This window comes from Suhomyces tanzawaensis (genome assembly GCF_001661415.1).
Source record: "Suhomyces tanzawaensis NRRL Y-17324 unplaced genomic scaffold CANTAscaffold_4, whole genome shotgun sequence".
Taxonomy (NCBI): Eukaryota; Fungi; Ascomycota; class Pichiomycetes; order Serinales; family Debaryomycetaceae; genus Suhomyces; species Suhomyces tanzawaensis.
Window position 1 is genome coordinate 1,163,966 of NW_017963639.1, and position 18,342 is coordinate 1,182,307.

At 43.6% G+C, this 18,342-nt stretch overlaps 5 protein-coding genes across 5 annotated transcripts; 4 read left to right on the plus strand and 1 right to left on the minus strand.

The window, feature by feature from the left end:
* Window positions 1–667: 667 nt before the first annotated feature.
* MET8 (bifunctional precorrin-2 dehydrogenase/sirohydrochlorin ferrochelatase) lies at window positions 668–1,615 on the plus strand (the record flags this gene model as incomplete). Its single annotated transcript, XM_020206784.1, has 1 exon — window positions 668–1,615. The coding sequence occupies one exon, from the start codon at window positions 668–670 to the stop codon at window positions 1,613–1,615; it is 948 nt and encodes a 315-aa protein (XP_020064497.1).
* A 981-nt stretch (window positions 1,616–2,596) lies between these two features.
* Window positions 2,597–4,254, minus strand: PRO2 (glutamate-5-semialdehyde dehydrogenase). The gene has a single exon (XM_020207732.1). It carries the CDS (start codon window positions 4,157–4,159, stop codon window positions 2,855–2,857), a length of 1,305 nt encoding a protein of 434 aa, XP_020064498.1. The 5' UTR covers window positions 4,160–4,254; the 3' UTR covers window positions 2,597–2,854.
* A 188-nt stretch (window positions 4,255–4,442) lies between these two features.
* On the plus strand, window positions 4,443–9,075 carry CANTADRAFT_26331 (aminophospholipid-translocating P4-type ATPase). The gene has a single exon (XM_020207733.1). It carries the CDS (start codon window positions 4,899–4,901, stop codon window positions 8,859–8,861), a length of 3,963 nt encoding a protein of 1,320 aa, XP_020064499.1. The 5' UTR covers window positions 4,443–4,898; the 3' UTR covers window positions 8,862–9,075.
* A 794-nt stretch (window positions 9,076–9,869) lies between these two features.
* Window positions 9,870–11,369, plus strand: GCD2 (translation initiation factor eIF2B subunit delta; the record flags this gene model as incomplete). The annotated part of the gene is made up of 1 exon (XM_020209888.1): window positions 9,870–11,369. One exon carries the CDS (start codon window positions 9,870–9,872, stop codon window positions 11,367–11,369), a length of 1,500 nt encoding a protein of 499 aa, XP_020064500.1.
* Window positions 11,370–12,203: 834 nt separating this feature from the next.
* On the plus strand, window positions 12,204–18,083 carry ECM29 (Ecm29p). Its single transcript, XM_020207734.1, has one exon. It carries the CDS (start codon window positions 12,435–12,437, stop codon window positions 17,991–17,993), a length of 5,559 nt encoding a protein of 1,852 aa, XP_020064501.1. The 5' UTR covers window positions 12,204–12,434; the 3' UTR covers window positions 17,994–18,083.
* The last annotated feature ends 259 nt before the right edge of the window (window positions 18,084–18,342 follow it).

Sequence of the window (18,342 nt, forward strand, 5' to 3'; positions counted from 1 at the left end):
TTTACCGTTTTGCTCCTGACAGCACGACAATGGCGCAATCGCTAGGCTAGTTCGGCTAGGCCTTGCGTTAGTGGCTAACGCAAGATAGCGCACGCAACGGATATTAGAACGTGACTGTGGTCACGTGACCCGGCAATTTCCACCCGCCACTTTGATTTCCCACCATTACCACAGATCCGCTCTCCGCTGTAACCCATTGGCTATTTGGCTGAACTTCTTGTATCGGACCATTTATCCGGATTTGCCCTCGGAAGTGTCCGCACGTGTTTTGCGACTTCCGGCCACCTGGGTCACCACCAGCACCCGTGCCCCAAGCGGGTGACATCCTTGAAAACGGACCAATTGGCAATGCTAACCAATACTTCAGCACGCTCTCTACATCCTGGCCGAATCCCATCCACCCCATCCAACTACCGGCCCCGTAGGTCGTGGTCGAAGACCCGGGCATTTACGGTCACGTGATATGAGGTCTTCTGAGTTCCTGTAGGATTTTAGCCCAGTTGATCATCCCAACGGCCCAGCAGGTCATCCTAGACTATCTATCACTCCCCTACTCCTCCTGCCCAGCTCCCCCTGCCCCTCCTCATATTCCCTCGCTTAGCCTATCCAACTCTCCCCCACCATTCTCGCCTATTTCACGTGCCACCACTCCAATAACTTCACCACCATGACTGCTATCGAACAGCTCCTGGAGCTATCCCTCAGCGACGCTCCCAATGCTCAGTCCACTCCCTCTCCTGCTCCATCCAAGACCCCTGTCAATGGCTCTGCCTCGGAAACGAAAGGCTCTCTTCTTTTGGCCTGGCAGGTCAGAGACAAACACTGTTTGGTGATCGGTTCTGGAGAAGTCGCCTTGAGCAGAATCCTCCATCTCATCCGTGCACAAGCCAAGATCACGGTTGTGGCTGGCTCCAGAGATATTCATCCTGAAATCGTCGCTTTGCATGAAAAGAGACAGCTTTTCAAGCTCATTCGTCGTGAGTACCAGACGCCAGACTTGACCATCTACGAGAACATCCACCACACCATTGCCGATATTGATACGATTGGACCCGAAAACTACGCTCAGATCGACCACCAGGTCAAGAACGAGACGTTTGCCATCGTTTGCTGCTGCATCGATGACTACGAGTTGTCCACCAATATCTACTACCAGTGCAAGTACTTGCGATTGCCAGTCAACATCGCCGATAAACCACCCATGTGTGACTTCTACTTCGGGTCGATGTTCAACCAAGAAAACCTCCAGATCATGATCTCCACCAACGGAAAGTCGCCACGGTTGTCCAAATTGATCAAGGATAACATCGCCAAAGAGTTCGAGGGCATCGACTTGAACCATGCAGTGGAGAACTTGGGGCTCATCCGGTCCAGACTCCGCGAAACCATCGTGATAGACGATGATTTGGTGAGCATCGACACCAGAATGAACTGGATCAAGACCTTGACGGATTTCTTCAGTTTGAAGCAGTGGAGCGAAGTCGATTTGATTCCCGCCAGCTCGGCTCCGCCCTACGACAACAGGTTCAGATACGTGGACAATATCATCAAGTACTTCCCAGACTTCCCACCCAAAGACTACGACGAGTTCGTCAAGGTAGTGTGTGAGAAGTAGCATCGTTCTTGAAAATGGAACTATAAATGAGGCTGGAAGACCTTCATGAGTGGATTTCAGCCATCTACTGTTTTGGTGAAAGTCAAAAGAAACGCAAATCGAACTCAGCTAAAACCAATTTTGATGGTGATGAGATTTGCCATACTTTCCTGAACTCTGTGGCACCAGAAAATACACAGAGAACTTGTATATACCAATGGTGTCTTATGGCACTGCTCGGCTTGTGGTAGTTATGTAGCAATTACAAAAATTCAGAAAACCAATGTAAAACAATACTCAATCTCTAAGAATGGTGTTGAAGAAAGAATTGCAAGTGATAAAATAACATTGTGCGTACTTAAATCCGTGGTTACGTTCATGCCATGTTGCTTTTCGATTGACTCCCTTCAAAATGGTAATACATATCTATCCAAGTCTGGCGATGGAACCATACGTTATTTTATGATACTCTGAAAATTTGACAAATTTGTAAAAAATTTGAATATTTCGATAGATTCAATGGACTAAGTAAGATGCATATTCTTTTACCAACTTAATCAACTCCAGACGCTAAACTAACGTGGCTAGACTCCATACTGATTGAGTATACATGGTAGGTATTCGTTATTTCTTGCATGACAGTTTTCTGATCTACATGAGATGGCTGCGAAATTTTGATAATTTTGTTTGGACGATCCCACAAATCTTGGCTAAAAATGTCGTAGTCCACGAATTGGATACTTCACTTGGTTCCAAAGTATGATGTTGTAGATTTGAAAATAAAGTATAAGTATAATGTTTTTTTTGTTGGCAAAATCACTGTATGGAAAAGGATGGTTGAGGCGAACCTATAGAAAACAAAATACAGTGCATATTCCTGTCATTATCTCAAGCTACGAATACGAGCATACGAGAACGAACTTGCCGATACTTGGAGAAATAAATGAAGGAGTGAACGTTTGGATGCCCACAAAGGCCCAGTGGAGATTGACACAATTTACTGGAACCTGTAAGTACCGACTGAACTGTTTCTCTACTAGAGCAGTCTCACTCCTACTTATAGAAGTATTAATAATTTAATTAATTTAGTCTATCGGGCTTTCTAGATCTGGGCCCACTCCTATTTGTAGCACAGTGCCTGTTCAATTTATTTAATTACTCTATCGATTGATTTGGTAACCATCACACGTAGCGGACCTGCTGCAAGTCACCGTGAATTACAATAATTACCTCTACTCATCTCTGCCGCATTTATTCACTCTAGAGATCCTCATGCACATACAACTTGTTGCCTCCTCCACCAACGTACTCGCCCACAATGTGGCCATCTCCCTTCAACTGGTACTGGTAGCTCATCAAACCCTCCAACCCCACAGGGCCTCTGGCATGGATTTTGTTGGTACTGATGCCGACTTCGGTACCGAAACCGTATCTGAAACCGTCAGCAAACCTGGTGGAACAGTTCCAATAGACTCCAGCCGAGTCGATGGCCTTCAAGAACTTATCAGCTGTATCCTTGTTCTCGGTGATGATACAGTCGGTGTGCTTCGATGAGTGGATGTTGATGTGCTCGATGGCAGCCTCCACAGAGTCCACGTACTTGACAGAGATATCAAACGACAAATATTCCTTGTCGAACGAGTCATCGACCACGTCCACGACGTAGTCCTGGTTCAAGCTACCCAATTTGGCCTTCACTTCCGGAGTGACGTGAACAGTGACGCCAGCGTCCACGAGGCCTCCAACAACGGCCTGGACCTTGGCATCGTCGATGCTCTTGTGGATCAACAACTGTTCGACTGCGTTGCACCCAGCAGGGTAGTTTGTCTTGGAGTCTACGGCAATTCGGGTGGCCTTGGCCACGTCGAAGTCCTGGTCCACGTAGATCGAGCAGATTCCGTCAGCATGGCCCATGACGGGGATCTTGGTGTTGGATTTGATGTTTCTGACAAGCTCGTTGGAGCCTCTGGGAATCACCAAGTCGATGTACTGGTCTTGCAGCAAGAGGTCCCCCACCTCGTTACGCGACTGGATGAGCTGGATGGCGTCGCTGGGAACGGCTGTCTGGGCTTGCAAGGTTGATGAGACGATTTCACTCATGATCTTGAATGTCTGGTACGACTCTTTTCCTCCCTTCAAAATGGCAGAATTGCCCGACTTGATGGCCAACGCAGTGATGTTGGCGATGACCTCGGGACGTGACTCGAAGATGATCAAAAGAACCCCGATAGGTGCTGAAATCCGGTACAAATTCAAGCCTTCGTCCAACTTCTTGGCCAATGTGACTTTACCCACTGGGTCCTCGAGCCGTGCCACGTCCAAGATTCCCTGCAACATGCTGTCGAATTTGCCACTGTTGGAGAGGTCCAATCTCTTGATGAGAGACGAGGGGAGGCCTGCTTGTTCTGCGTTTTCCATGTCGATCTTGTTGGCTTTCAAGATGTCGTCCTTGCCTGCCTGCAACGCAGCGTGGATTTTGGTCAAGGCATCTGTTCTCTGATCGTTCGAGAGGGTCTTGAGGAGACTGAAGGCGGCGTTTGCCGACTTTGCTATGGATTCGGCCATGGTCTGGAGGAGTAGCTGGCGATGATAGGGAAGAATGTGGAGACTATGAGTCAGGTGAAAAACGATGTCGCGGGTGGGCGCGACTTACTGATCCGGTACAGGGCAGGTGGGCTAATTGTAGAACACACCTGATAAGAAGGGTGGGCTTGATTAGTTGTAGGAGATGGCTGGAGAAACCAGAGTGGTGAAGTACGGATGTTTCCATTTCTATTAATTATTGTAGTTCTTTCTGCTCGAACTATGGTTCCTGGAAACGATCCAGCGGCCGTCCCTGCGTTATTAACTCTTTGAACGTTCGAAGATATTCTAAGGTGAAAATCATTCTTATTATTGCGTTCACTATGATTTGGGCTAAATCATCATAACTATGTAACTTTCATGATTCACACTGCTACATTCATCTGCCCAAAAAGGAAAGAATAGTTTAGTTCAGCACCCTCGTTTAAGCATAAGCAGTATTATTACCTAAGAGGAAATTAAGTTCTAGTTTTATCAAAATGAGTTTTAAAGGCCACATCCCCGTGAAACACCTGCTACCACTCCCTCGCTTATAATAATACCCTAATAATAATATACTCACCTACCCCTTCCCTTCCCAGACATTGGATCAAACATTCCCATCACGCCTCCACTTAACACAGGTGCGGCTGATCCGCAGCACACCCACACGTGACCGATCACCAACCACCTAACAAAAATAACACGAACCTTCCTTTACCGCCATTCTCCATCTCCCCCAATGTCGTATGGGAACTACTCTGGAAATGGCCACCAGAACGGCCAGCCCTCCACCAACCCGTTCGCCGGTTCAGGTGACCTTATAGACTTGGAATTGGACAACCATACTCCAGCCAACCCGACACATCACCCCAACTACGAAACCTCACATGGCCGTTCCTCTGCCCAAACGACGCCGTTCGCCGACCCAGAAAACCCCTACAGCTCCTACAGTGGCCAGCAGGCATACTCAGGTGCACCCAAATCGGCGTACGACCCGTTTGACGACCACTTCGTGTTATCAGACGAAGAGTACGAACACGACACCACAGCCACCGGCACCAATTCCAGCGGCAGACAGGTGCCGTTACTCAACACTGCCAACCAGGCCAAGGAGAAGCCAGGGTTCTTCGGAAACAAACGCAGCAACTCCGAATACATTGACATGAACCAGGGCCCAGCCATCCAGAAAGAGTCCGACTTCGACATCCGCCGCATCTACAACAGCTTCAAGTCCAAGCTCCCGTTCAGCTCGCGTAACCCATCTAACATCCCAGCCGTCGACACCCGGGGACCCAGACAGATCTTCATCATGAACCAGGGGGCCAACGGAGCATTTGGGTACTTTGGCAACTACATCTCCACCACCAAATACAACTTCGCCACGTTCATTCCCAAGTTCCTCTTTGAGCAGTTCAGCAAATATGCCAACTTGTTCTTCCTTTTCACCTCCATCATCCAGCAAGTGCCCCACGTCTCCCCCACAAACCGATTCACCACCATCGGGACCTTGACCATCGTGTTGTTGGTGTCTGCCATCAAGGAGATCTCCGAAGACATCAAGAGAGCAAATGCTGACCGTGACTTGAATCGAACTCGTGTTTTGGTGTTGGATCCGTCCACGGGACAGTTTGTGTTGAAAAAATGGATTCAGGTACAAGTTGGAGACGTGGTGAGAGTGAATAACGAGGAGCCTTTCCCTGCAGACTTGTTGCTTTTGAGCTCGTCAGAACCCGAAGGCTTGTGCTACATCGAAACGGCCAACTTGGACGGTGAAACCAACTTGAAAATCAAGCAAGCCACGGTGGAAACCAGTTCTTTGGTCGACCCAAGGGACGTGGTCCAAGAGTTGTCCAAAGCAGAAATTGTTTCCGAGCAGCCAAACTCTTCGTTGTATACCTACGAAGGTAACTTGAAGAACTTTGGTCCCGACGGCCGTGAGATCCCGTTGAGTCCCGAACAATTGTTATTGAGAGGTGCCACCTTGAGAAACACCCAGTGGATCCATGGTGTGGTTGTTTTCACTGGCCACGAAACCAAATTGATGCGTAATGCAACAGCTACACCCATTAAAAAAACTGACGTGGAAAGAATCATCAACTTGCAGATTATCGCATTGTTCTGTGTATTGATCACTTTGGCCCTTGTTTCTTCCATGGGTAACGTTATCAAGACCCAGGTAGACAGTGACAACTTGGGATACTTATACTTGGAGGGTGTCTCCAAGGCCAGACTCTTCTTCCAGGATTTATTGACCTACTGGATTTTATTCTCCAACTTGGTTCCAATTTCGTTATTCGTCACTGTTGAAATCATCAAATACTACCAAGCTTATATGATTGGCAGTGATCTCGATATGTACGATGAGGAAACAGATACCCCTACAGGTGTCAGAACATCTTCGTTGGTTGAGGAATTGGGTCAGATCGATTACATATTCAGTGACAAAACTGGTACCTTGACAAGAAACATCATGGAGTTCAAGAGTTGCTCCATTGGTGGCAGATGCTACATTGAAGAAATTCCCGAAGATGGGCACCCCCAGATTGTTGATGGCATCGAAATCGGGTACCACACCTTCGACGACATGCGTAGTGACTTGGCTAACACCTCCCTGCAACAGTCCGCTATTATCAATGAGTTTTTCACCTTGTTGAGTACATGCCACACTGTTATTCCAGAGGTCAACGAAAGTACCGGAAAAATTAAGTATCAAGCTGCTTCTCCCGATGAGGGTGCTTTGGTGGATGGTGCAGCAGAATTGGGATACAAGTTCATCATTCGTAAGCCCAAGAGTGTTACCATTGAAAATGTTTTGTCTAGAGAGCAATCCGAGTATGAATTATTGAACATTTGTGAATTTAATTCCACCAGAAAGAGAATGTCCGCAGTTTTCAGATGTCCAGATGGCATAATCAGATTGTTCTGTAAAGGTGCAGACACTGTGATCTTAGAAAGATTGTCCCAGCAAGAGCCACAGCCGTTTGTAACGGCCACATTGCGTCATTTGGAAGAATTTGCAGCTTCGGGGTTGAGAACTTTATGTATTGCTTCCAGAATTGTGCCAGATGATGAGTACAAGGCATGGGCTAAAAGATACTACGAGGCTTCTACTTCCTTGGAAAATAGAGGAGACAAATTGGATGAAGTTGCAGAACAAATCGAAAAGGATATGTTCCTTCTTGGTGCTACTGCAATTGAAGATAAGTTACAAGATGGTGTCCCGGAAACCATTCACACCTTGCAAACTGCTGGTATTAAGATATGGGTTTTGACCGGAGACAGACAAGAAACGGCCATTAACATTGGTATGTCTTGTAAATTGTTGAGTGAGGATATGAACTTATTGATCATTAATGAAGAAACCAAAGCAGACACTCGTTTGAATTTGGAAGAAAAATTGTCAGCAATCCAGGAACACCAGTTCGATGGCGAGGACGGATCCTTGGACAGCTCCTTGGCCTTGATCATTGATGGCCACTCTTTGTCTTTTGCTTTGGAGCCAGAATTAGAGGATTTGTTCATCCAATTAGGTGCAAGATGCAAGGCAGTTGTGTGCTGCCGTGTCTCACCTTTACAGAAGGCATTGGTGGTTAAAATGGTCAAGAGAAAGAAGAAGGGATCCTTGTTGTTAGCTATTGGAGATGGTGCCAACGATGTTTCGATGATTCAAGCAGCACATGTTGGTGTTGGTATCAGTGGACAGGAAGGTATGCAAGCCGCAAGAAGTGCAGATGTTTCGATTGGCCAGTTCAAGTACTTGAAGAAGCTTTTGTTGGTCCACGGTGCATGGTCATATCAGCGTATTTCCAATGCTATTTTGTATTCCTTCTACAAGAACATTACGTTGTACATGACCCAGTTTTGGTTTGTCTTTGCTAACTGTTTTTCTGGTCAATCTATTGCTGAATCCTGGACCTTGACATTCTACAACGTGTTATTTACTGTACTTCCTCCATTTGTGATGGGGGTTTTTGATCAGTTTGTCAGTGCTAGGTTGTTGGATCGTTATCCGCAATTGTATCAATTGGGACAGCAGAAGAAATTCTTCAATGTGAAAATTTTCTGGGGTTGGATCATCAATGGTTTCTACCACTCTGCTATCATTTTTGTTTGTTCTATGTTCATTTACCGTTATATGGATAGCGTTTCGAGCGGCGAATTAACCAATAATTGGGCATGGGGTACTGCAGTTTACACTACCTGTACTTTGACAGCCTTGGGTAAGGCTGGGTTGGTCGTGACCATGTGGACTAAATTTACATTAATTGCCATTCCTGGTTCCTTTGTGTTATGGCTTTGTTGGCTTCCAGCATATGCCACCATTGCTCCGCTCATCAACGTTTCGCAAGAGTACAGGGGTGTGCTCGGTGTCACATATCCTAGTTTGACCTTCTGGTCTATGGTATTTGGAGTTTCAGTCCTTTGCTTGCTTCGTGACTTCGCGTGGAAATACTTCAAAAGAAGGTACAGCCCTGAAAGCTACCACTATGTGCAAGAAATCCAAAAGTACAACATCCAGGACCATAGACCTAGAATGGAATTGTTTCAAAGAGCCATCAGAAAGGTCAGACAAGTGCAGAGAATCAAGAAGCAGAGAGGATTTGCTTTCTCGCAAGTTGAAAATCAAAACCAGGAGAAGATTGTCAGGTTGTACGATACCACCAAAAAGAGAGGAACATTCGGGGAGTTGTCGCAACAATGATAGTCATTGCTTCCGGCAACAACTCCGGTGGTATTACCAGAGTTCCATTATGATGTTGGACTTTTGTTTCCAGCGGAATTTTATAGACTATGTCTAAATTAATGCATCAACACATATCAGAAAATTTACGTGAAACGAAAAAAAACCATTATATATCTTAACAGATACCCAAAGACATTGGCAGAATTTTGAAGTGGGTGTCCTTATTGTAGACTATTATAGCATTGTACTTATGTGAATCGTCTTTAGTATGATGGACTAATATCATACAATGTACACAACGCTCTGAATCTGAGCTGATCGACTCTCTTATCCAAATTGCTTTCCGATTGGTCCTTTTTGCGCAGTTTCTACCAAATTGTCATATCCAGTCGATTAACCGTTTCAGAAAGTGACTAAAAACCAAAATGTTCAAAAAAAGTTGCAAATCACCAACTACCGTGTATTCCATTAGAAGATTCAATGCTATGAGAAATCAAAACATATGGATTATCCGAAACGGTGACTAGCATAACCTCTTCAGTTTTCTTTAGATACCTCAATTAAATATTTCTAGTGGAAGAAAGATAGTTTCTAAAATTCACAGATACCTTTGAAAGCCCTACAAATATAGAAAACAGTATGGGTCGAGCTCAGTACTAGTCAAGACGAGATTTTTTTCCAGTTGGATGAAAACAATCCTAAGCAAGGCACAGGATCTCGATAGCCAGTACAGATAGTGGCAGCGGTGCAGCGCAATAATATCACCAAATTAATAGTATTTACTCCATTAAGAAAACAAGTGTCCAATGGCTCAAATTATTCCTTATATTCGGTCAGTAGTTCCATTTACTAGTCCAGTAGTTACAATATACACCATTTCAGTAGGTGCTCCCTAAAATCCAGCTAGAATACTCTCCACAACTACTGGAAAAGTATTCTCATGCTATTTGGTACTCAATTTTCGCTCGCTTCACGACCTCAAAAATTTAGATCACCATCCTCATCACTTCTACCACCACAACCACCATGGCTGAACCAAAGGAAGCTACGCCCCAAGTCGAGGCACCAAAGGCAGAAGTCAACAAGACTGCCGATGCGGTCGATCCCAAAAAACTCTCCAACAAAGAACTCAAAGAACTTAAGAAGAAGGAGAAGGCAGCCAAAAGAGCCGCCCAAAAGGAAGCCATTGGAATAAGCCCTGAACAACAGGCCCAAATTGCCCAACAAAAGATCGAGAAGAAGAAGCAGGCTGCTACCAACACAAACCTCAAGAAGCAGCTCAACCAGACACTAATCAAGGACAATGGCACCAAGAACAGGGTGCCCAGTTTGTTCAGCCACTTGGAAACCAGAGAACAAAGAAACGCCTCTTCTCCATCTATATCACACCTTGTGCACCCATCGATCCTCTCGTTGACCTTGAAGTACTCGTCGTTCAAGATCGTGGGGTCCATACCAAGATTGAGAAGCATGATGGAGGTGTTCAAGAGGGTGATCCAGGACTACCAAACACCCGCCAACACCACATTAACAAGACATTTGACAGGACACTTGTCCATCCAGATCGAGTACTTGAAGACGGCGCGTCCTTTGTCCATCTCCATGGGAAATGCCATCAGGTGGTTAAAGCAAGAAATCAGTCACATCTCCATCGACACCACCGACCAGCAGGCCAAAGACAGCTTGTGCCAGTCTATTGACGACTTCATCAGAGACAAGATCGATTTGAGTGACAAATTGATCATTACCTATGCTGCCAACCACATCACCAACGGATCCAACGTCCTTACCTTTGGCCACTCGCAAGTGTTGGAAGACTTGTTCAAGTACTGCGTTCTCGAGCAGGACAAGAAGTTCAACTTGATCGTAGTGGACTCCAGACCTCTTTTCGAAGGTAAGAAGTTGTTGAACAACTTGGTGAAGACCACCAAAAACGGGGTTTCCATCACCCAAGACATCAAGATCACCTATGTATTGATCAACTCGTTGTCGTCCACCATATTGAAGGATGTCGACTGTGCATTCTTGGGTGTACATGCCATGTTGTCCAACGGCAGATTGTACTCCAGGGTTGGTACCGGATTGATTGCCATGATGTGCCACACCAGAAACATTCCTGTGTTGACCTGTTGTGAGTCCATCAAGTTTTCTGACAAGGTGCAATTGGACTCGGTGACCAACAACGAATTGGCTGACTGCGATGACTTGATCGAGGATATCAATTCCAAGAAGCCACCACAAAAGAAGTCGTTTGCGTTGGAACAGTTCATTCAACAATGCGAGGCCGAGTCCAAGGACACCAAGACCAAGCAGCCTACCAAGAAGGGACAAGCAAACGAAGTCAAGGAAGTTCAAGACACCAACAAGTCGCCATTGCAGGACTGGAGAAACATGCCTAGTTTGAACATTTTGAACGTGATGTACGACTTGACTCCACCAGAGTACATTAAGAAGGTTGTTACTGAGTTGGGTGCATTACCTCCATCCTCTGTTCCTGTGATTTTGAGAGAGTACAAGAACACATGAACATGATACAGCCTAGGATAGAATAGACGATTGAGGTAGCATGTGTAGCAGTAAAATAGAAGTCAGCTGTGAGGTGGCGGCGGATTATGGCCAGTACTGATTCAACTGGAGAAGAGAAATATGGAGTACCCACAAGCACAAATGGGTGCAAATCAAAATAAGTAGTTCTGGAATAGAAGCTAGCAAAAATTATTCCAAGAGACTAGAGAGTGCTTGGACACCAGTTATTGTGGTAGCAGATATAGATAGAAACAATGATGGATAGCTCCTAATTTTCCGGAGGTCCTTGTAGATTTTCTGGATTTGGCGATAGTAATGGAGGTAATTTCACCGTCAATTGCACGACATCTTGAGCCTGTTTGAATACCGAAGATATTCATTTGAAGCCAGGATTTTGAGAGAATCTGCGAAGATCTAATAGCACATATTTGGTTGTTTTCAGTTGCCATAGAAAGATAAGTCAAATTTACTTTTAGCACAATCCACAACAGGGAAGTATAGTTTGGGTGTTTTAAAATAATTGATGAACTTTTTATTTCAAAAAAACAATCCATAAACTGGTACACTTACATATACCTGGTAAAACCTATGCTTTGTAAATACCCATATATTGCCTATTAATTTATCGAGCGTCCCCCAACAAACACGATATCAATTGCATTAAATTTAGTAGTTTTCATATTGCACAAGGCTCGGAGTTCAAAGATTTCACCAAGTAATCTTGATTAAATACCAAAAATAAGACAATTGAGTCCATTCTGGCTCAGCTAGCCCACAACCATAGGAATATAAGTATCGCATTTGCAATAATTGTTATAACAATATTGCCACGGAAAATTTTCAATATTCAATAATTCTTCACACAAATAAAAGATACATGTACATTATCCGGGGAGATACACGAGAGCAGGGCCATAGTCGTATCTTCACCCTAGAACTTACACCCAGGGCAACTTCCCGTATAATTTCATTTCGTGATTTCGCATTTCGCTTCGCGCGTGGAGTCGCGGCGCCATTATCACCAGAGGCAAATGTTGCCACCACCAGTTCTTTCCCCAAATCACCATGTCTGAAGCAGAGCTTTCCCTCATCAACAAGGTAGAGCTTCGAATAGCTCTTGCCGAAAACGACACCCAGCTTGAAGCGTCGCTCAAGCTCTACTTGGCTCCGCTTCTCTTGAAGCTCGCCAGTCCTCATGCTGCAGTCAGAAACGCCATCTTCAAGGTGATCCAGAACTTGATTCCCCGGATCACGGCTGCCAGAACCATCAAATTGCCCATCGAGGCGTTGTTGGAGCAAGTCAAGGCCTCCGGTGACCCTGCGCAAGCAGGCCTGAACACCTCAGTGGTGTTGTACTCGTTGCTCTTCGTCTCGCGAGGCATTGACCGGTTGTCTGCGGAAGAAAAGACTCAATTGGTTCCCAAGGTCATCAGCAACATCCACACGTACCCGCCACAAGTTTCTGCCCGGTTGTTCAACATTCTCTGCAAGCTATTGGACTCGTGGAAGGTGCCTGAGCGAGGAAGTGCCCAAGAGGAGACGATTGGCGCATTTCTCGGGTTTGACCAGCGTCCAGAGGACGAGAAGTTTCTAGCCCGCATCATCGGTAAGTTTCTCATGCTTGAACCTACCGCCTCTCCCGTTGCTACGCCAGGGTTGAGTGTGAAAGAAAGCTCGTTCTTCACGGTGGATGCTGGAATCACCTTTAAATCCAACCAAGAGATTCATGCCTTGAAGGTGCTTTTGCTTGATTTCTTGAAGGCTGGGTTTGCCGATACGAGCGTGGGTGTCCCATTGTTAATTGCATCGGCCGACTCGTCTTCTGCAATCAAAGATCCATGTGAAATCAGATTCAAAAAGTTGCATACCGATCCTGAAAACAAAGAGTACATTTATGAATTGATCAGGTTGTTCGTGGGAACTAATGACACCCCTCCAGTAAAGTCGACTCTACAAGACAAAATTGTACAAATCTTTTCCAAGAGTAAATTCGTTACTTCCAGTGACCAAATATCTCAAATTGCCTCGGTAGGGTTATCCTCAGATTATGTCAGGTTGAAACAAAGTACTGTCCAATTCATCAAATGGGTTGGTTTGAATAACTCTGAATTTGCATCAGGTTCCGGCCATGTGTTGGAAGAGTTCAACAAGTCCATGGCGCTCAAACTCAAGGAAAACCTCCAGTCCGAAGGATGGCCACAAAGGGATACATCACAAGTGAAGAATTACTCGTCCAGCATAAGCCAAAGACTGTTGCACTACGAAGCATTAGGAAATATTTTGAGAGCCAATATTGATTTGATCAAGAATGATCCCAGCTATATCGAATTCTTATTCCAGTCGCTTGAAGGTGAAGTTGCAGACATGAGATCCACAATTCAGGATGCATTATCGAATTTAACCATCCATTTGCCCCGTGTATCTCTGGATGTTAAAATGAAGATCAAAGAATTAGGTCACTATTACCTCTCAAAAGATATCATTGACAATGACAATTTACACTCATGCCGTTATATTTCCATAAAGTATATTAACAGTACCTTCAATTTTGAAGATGCTGAATCAAGATTACTTTGTATTCTTGGTGCAGGCAAGGAAAACAGATCGGACACGACAGAAGAAGCTTTACGAGGATTGCATCCTTACTGGTTCAACCAACTCCAGTCCGCAAACACCACGGACTTTAAAACCACCAGTGAACTTTTAGGTGAAACAACAGTCGTAGAATTCCCACAATTTGGAGATTTCATTAAAGTTTTCAAGAACGAAATTCACAGAAGAAAAGATGCAGGCTCATCATTTATAAGCTTATCGAAAGGTATTCAATTTGGTCTCCATGTGTTAATCATGCAGGCCATTAAGGGCAAGAATACTGTGGTTGTCCCTGATAGGGAATGGGAAGTTAGGGTGGATAAAGCATTAGAAGTTGACAAGCAAGTTAGAGATTTATTAATCGAAGAAATTGCCAAGTTGGCCAAAGAAGATGGGATATTTACCGTCTACTTGGGGATAATATTTGAAGCTTTGTATGGCCAACATAATCAAGGGCATATCTCTTCAGATATATCATACGGAGATACCTTCTCGAAATTGATATCCTTAGCACCTTCCAGTGTTGTCGAGGAACTGATCTCCATCGCTCCTAGATTGTTAGAGCTCACTAATGATAAAATTTCTAATGATTTAGCCCTATACCAGGTAGCCAAATCCTACGGTATTATCACAAGTCACCCTGCGAATAATGATGATGTGATAAGGGGGCTCTTGAACGATGTTTCGGAAACTAGAGGCAGTCTTTTAGCCACTTCTTATCTTGTTTCAAGGTTGGTACTTCGTAAGAGAATCAACTTGGTGCTGGTTGACTATTTGAAGAGGTATTGTGATATTCTCCTAAAGAAGATTACGGAGTCATCTTACTATACCGTAGTGCTTGAATGCATTGATCAACTTTCAGTCTACGGAGCATTAGGGCCAATCATTAATCCTGAAATGGAGGAATATGTCAAGAAGTTTATCGACGCAATTAGGCCAAAGGTTAAAAAGTGCGACGAGAAGTCAGTGGTAGCCTTAGCATCATTAGCTTTAGCACTTGGAAAGAAGGTTATTGAGCTAGACAACAACCCCCCAATTGAAATCTTGGAGGATCTTAATCTCGTCGAGCAATTGATTTATGATACACACGTATCGAAACAGGTCGAATACACATTCACAAGTGGTGAAGCATTCGTCATTGCTACAGCTGGATGGGAATCCAAGCTACTTGAGAGGCAGATTGATATTCAAGGTGAAAAGGTAGAGTTTGTCCCATCTGATTTGTCAAGATTACCGATCATATTGGATCGTGTCTTGAAATCATGTGCAAACACAAAGCCGTCGTTAAGAAAAGCTTCCTGTATTTGGCTCTTGTCTTTGGTACAATACTGTGGCCATCTACAATCTGTCAAGAGTAAGCTTACTGAGGCACATATCTCATTTATGAGATTTTTGGGGGACAAAGATGAGTTGGTTCAAGAATCAGCTTCAAGAGGTTTAAGTATTGTTTATGAAATGGGAGATTTTGAGCTCAAAGAGGTATTAGTCAAAGGTTTATTAAAATCATTTACTGATACCACCTCAGCATCTAAGTCTTCTGCAGGTTCTGTTGACCATGACACTGAGTTGTTCGAGGAAAATATGTTCAAAGTTGGTGACAATTCTGTTTCCACTTATAAAGACGTGTTGAATTTGGCATCAGATGTTGGTGATCCAAGTTTGGTGTATAAATTTATGTCATTAGCAAAGACTTCAAGTTTGTGGTCGTCAAGAAAAGGAATGGCTTTCGGATTAGGGTCTATTTTATCTAAATCTTCATTGGATAATCTTTTGAATAACGATAGCAAACTCTCATCGAGATTAATACCAAAGCTCTTCAGATACAAATATGATCCATCCAGTGCAGTCCAGCAATCAATGATTGATATTTGGAATAGTTTGTTTAAGGATACTTCCAAGACCATTAATGAGAACTTCGATATTATTTTAGAAGAATTGTTGAGTGGTATGGGAAATAAAGAATGGAGAGTTAGACAGGCTAGCACTTCTGGGTTGGCGGACTTGTTGATGTTGGTACTGGATGAGAGGTATGAGGATCATTTAGAAAGAATCTGGAACATGTGTTTCAGAGTCATGGATGATATTAAAGAAAGTGTGAGAAAGGAAAGTGAGAAGTTAAGCAAAGTGCTCACTGCAAGTTTGATTAGAATGATCAAAACGGACAAGGGCTCTTCGGTTAATGTTGAAGGGTCTCGTCCATCCATGGTTCTTCACAAGCTTATTCCTTTCCTTCTTGGAGCCAGAGGTCTCATGAGTGATTCTGAAGATGTTAAGAACTTTTCCTTAGAGACCATTCTCAAAGTGTGTGAAACCAAGGGTCCTTTCATCAAGCCATTCATCCCTACTTTATTGGGTAACTTTATCAATTTAATGTCCTCTTTGGAGCCCGAGGCAATCAATTACATTATCCTCAATGCTGATAAGTACAACCTCAAGCAAAATGACCTCGATAGCCAAAGACTTCAAAGTTTGGGTAGATCGCCAATGATGGATATTATCACTAAATTGATTAACCAAGTAGACGAGTCCATTATAGAAGAAGTGGTTCAGCATTTGGTTTCATCAATCAAATCTTCAGTTGGCTTACCATCGAAGGTTTGCGGATCCAAGGTCATCATTGACTTGATTACCAAGAATTCCGAGATTATTAAGCCATACTGTGAACGATTATTGAAAGTATGTGTTAGTCAAATGAGTGACAAAAATGAAACAATTGTATCATCATATGCTGCTTCAGCGGGGTATTTATCCAAGGTTGTTTCGATCGACTCCGTCGTCTCCTTTGCAGCACATATTAACAAGCTTTACTTTGAAAGTGAGGACGAAAAGGGTCGTGAAATTGCCGCTACATCGAGTGAGTTTGTTTCGAAGTACTCAGGGGAAAAGTTTGATCTTTTTGCCAGCGCTTTCCTTCCTCTAGCTTACATCGGGCGTTTCGATGATAATAAGAAGGTAAGGAAGTGTTTTGAGAGAGAATGGGTGGAGAATACTACAGGTAGCAATTATGGAATCAAATTGTATTTTGACGAGATTATGAGCTTCATAAGAAGGTATTTCCAATCCTCAAGCTTCGAAATAAGAAAGATTCTTGCAAAGTCGATCATTAATTTGAGTGATTCCTTGAAAGAGTCTAGTAGTGTATCCAAAGAAGGATCCTTGGAATTGGTCAATTTATTAATAGAAGCTAATAAGGGTAAGTCTTGGGATGGTAAAGAGTTTGTCTTTGAAGCGTTGGTGAAGTTCTCCATCATTGCAAAAAGTTCCATAGACGATGACGATTTGTGGGAGAAGGTGGACCGAGTGGTCATAACCGAAATAAAACGGAGAAATAAGGAATATCAGAAGCATGCCGTTAAGTTGGCTGGCCATTACATCCATCACTTTCACAATGAAGACGTGATTGAAGTATATCTTGAAATCATGGGCAAGGTCCTCAAAGATAACTACTACAAAGAAGATCTTGGAGAAATTGGCGACGTTTACGATTCCGATGAAGAAGATGAAGACGCTATGGATGTGGATTTAAAGCCCAAAATCTCATCCAAGTTGAATGTTGAATTGGAGGAGAAAAAGTTGTCCTTTATTGACAATTTGATTCAGAGCTTCTACGTAACGAATGGCATCTTCAATCATGTATTACTCCAATTCATATTGTCCCAGACCAAAGTTCTTTTCCATTCCAAGATTATTGAAAACACATGGAGAAGTAAGATAGCAATCAATGAACTGTTAAGCAAGGTTTTGGTGTTGGTAAACCCCGAAGATGGTTCATCAAAATATCCAACCTTAAATAGTAAGGAGATTGACTTGTTGGTTGAAAATTGGACACAATTGCTGTTGCTGTGCTTGGATTCGGATAGTATTGAGAAGGTGAAGATTCAGTTTATTCGATTCTCCAGTGTCATTTCCAAGTTCTTGCATAGACTTGGTGACGAGAGAGCAGACAAGGTGTTACGTGAATTAGAAAAGTTTAGAGAAAGTGAGAATTCCAGTGTGGTCAGGACCGAGTTAAATAGAGTATTACTGAAGTAATCCGATATAGGTTTGATATTAGACAGGAGCAATTTTTCACGGGACTAGTAAATTACGAAGGATCAGTAGCTCTGTAAAAATATGTCTGTGCTGTTCAATTGATATACATCACTATAGACATGTAACATTTCTCTAGGCTCCATTACACTTTTGGCAATTTATGAAATACTACTCTAGTATGTTTAATAGTCAAAATTGTATTAGTTGCTATATATTAGTGACTTAACTTTTTAACTTATTAAAAACCACCTCTCAATCTTAAAACCAAGTGGAGAGTGGATTCCTTTTGAATGTTGTAGTCAGACAAGGTTCTACCGTCTTCCAATTGCTTACCAGCGAAGATCAATCT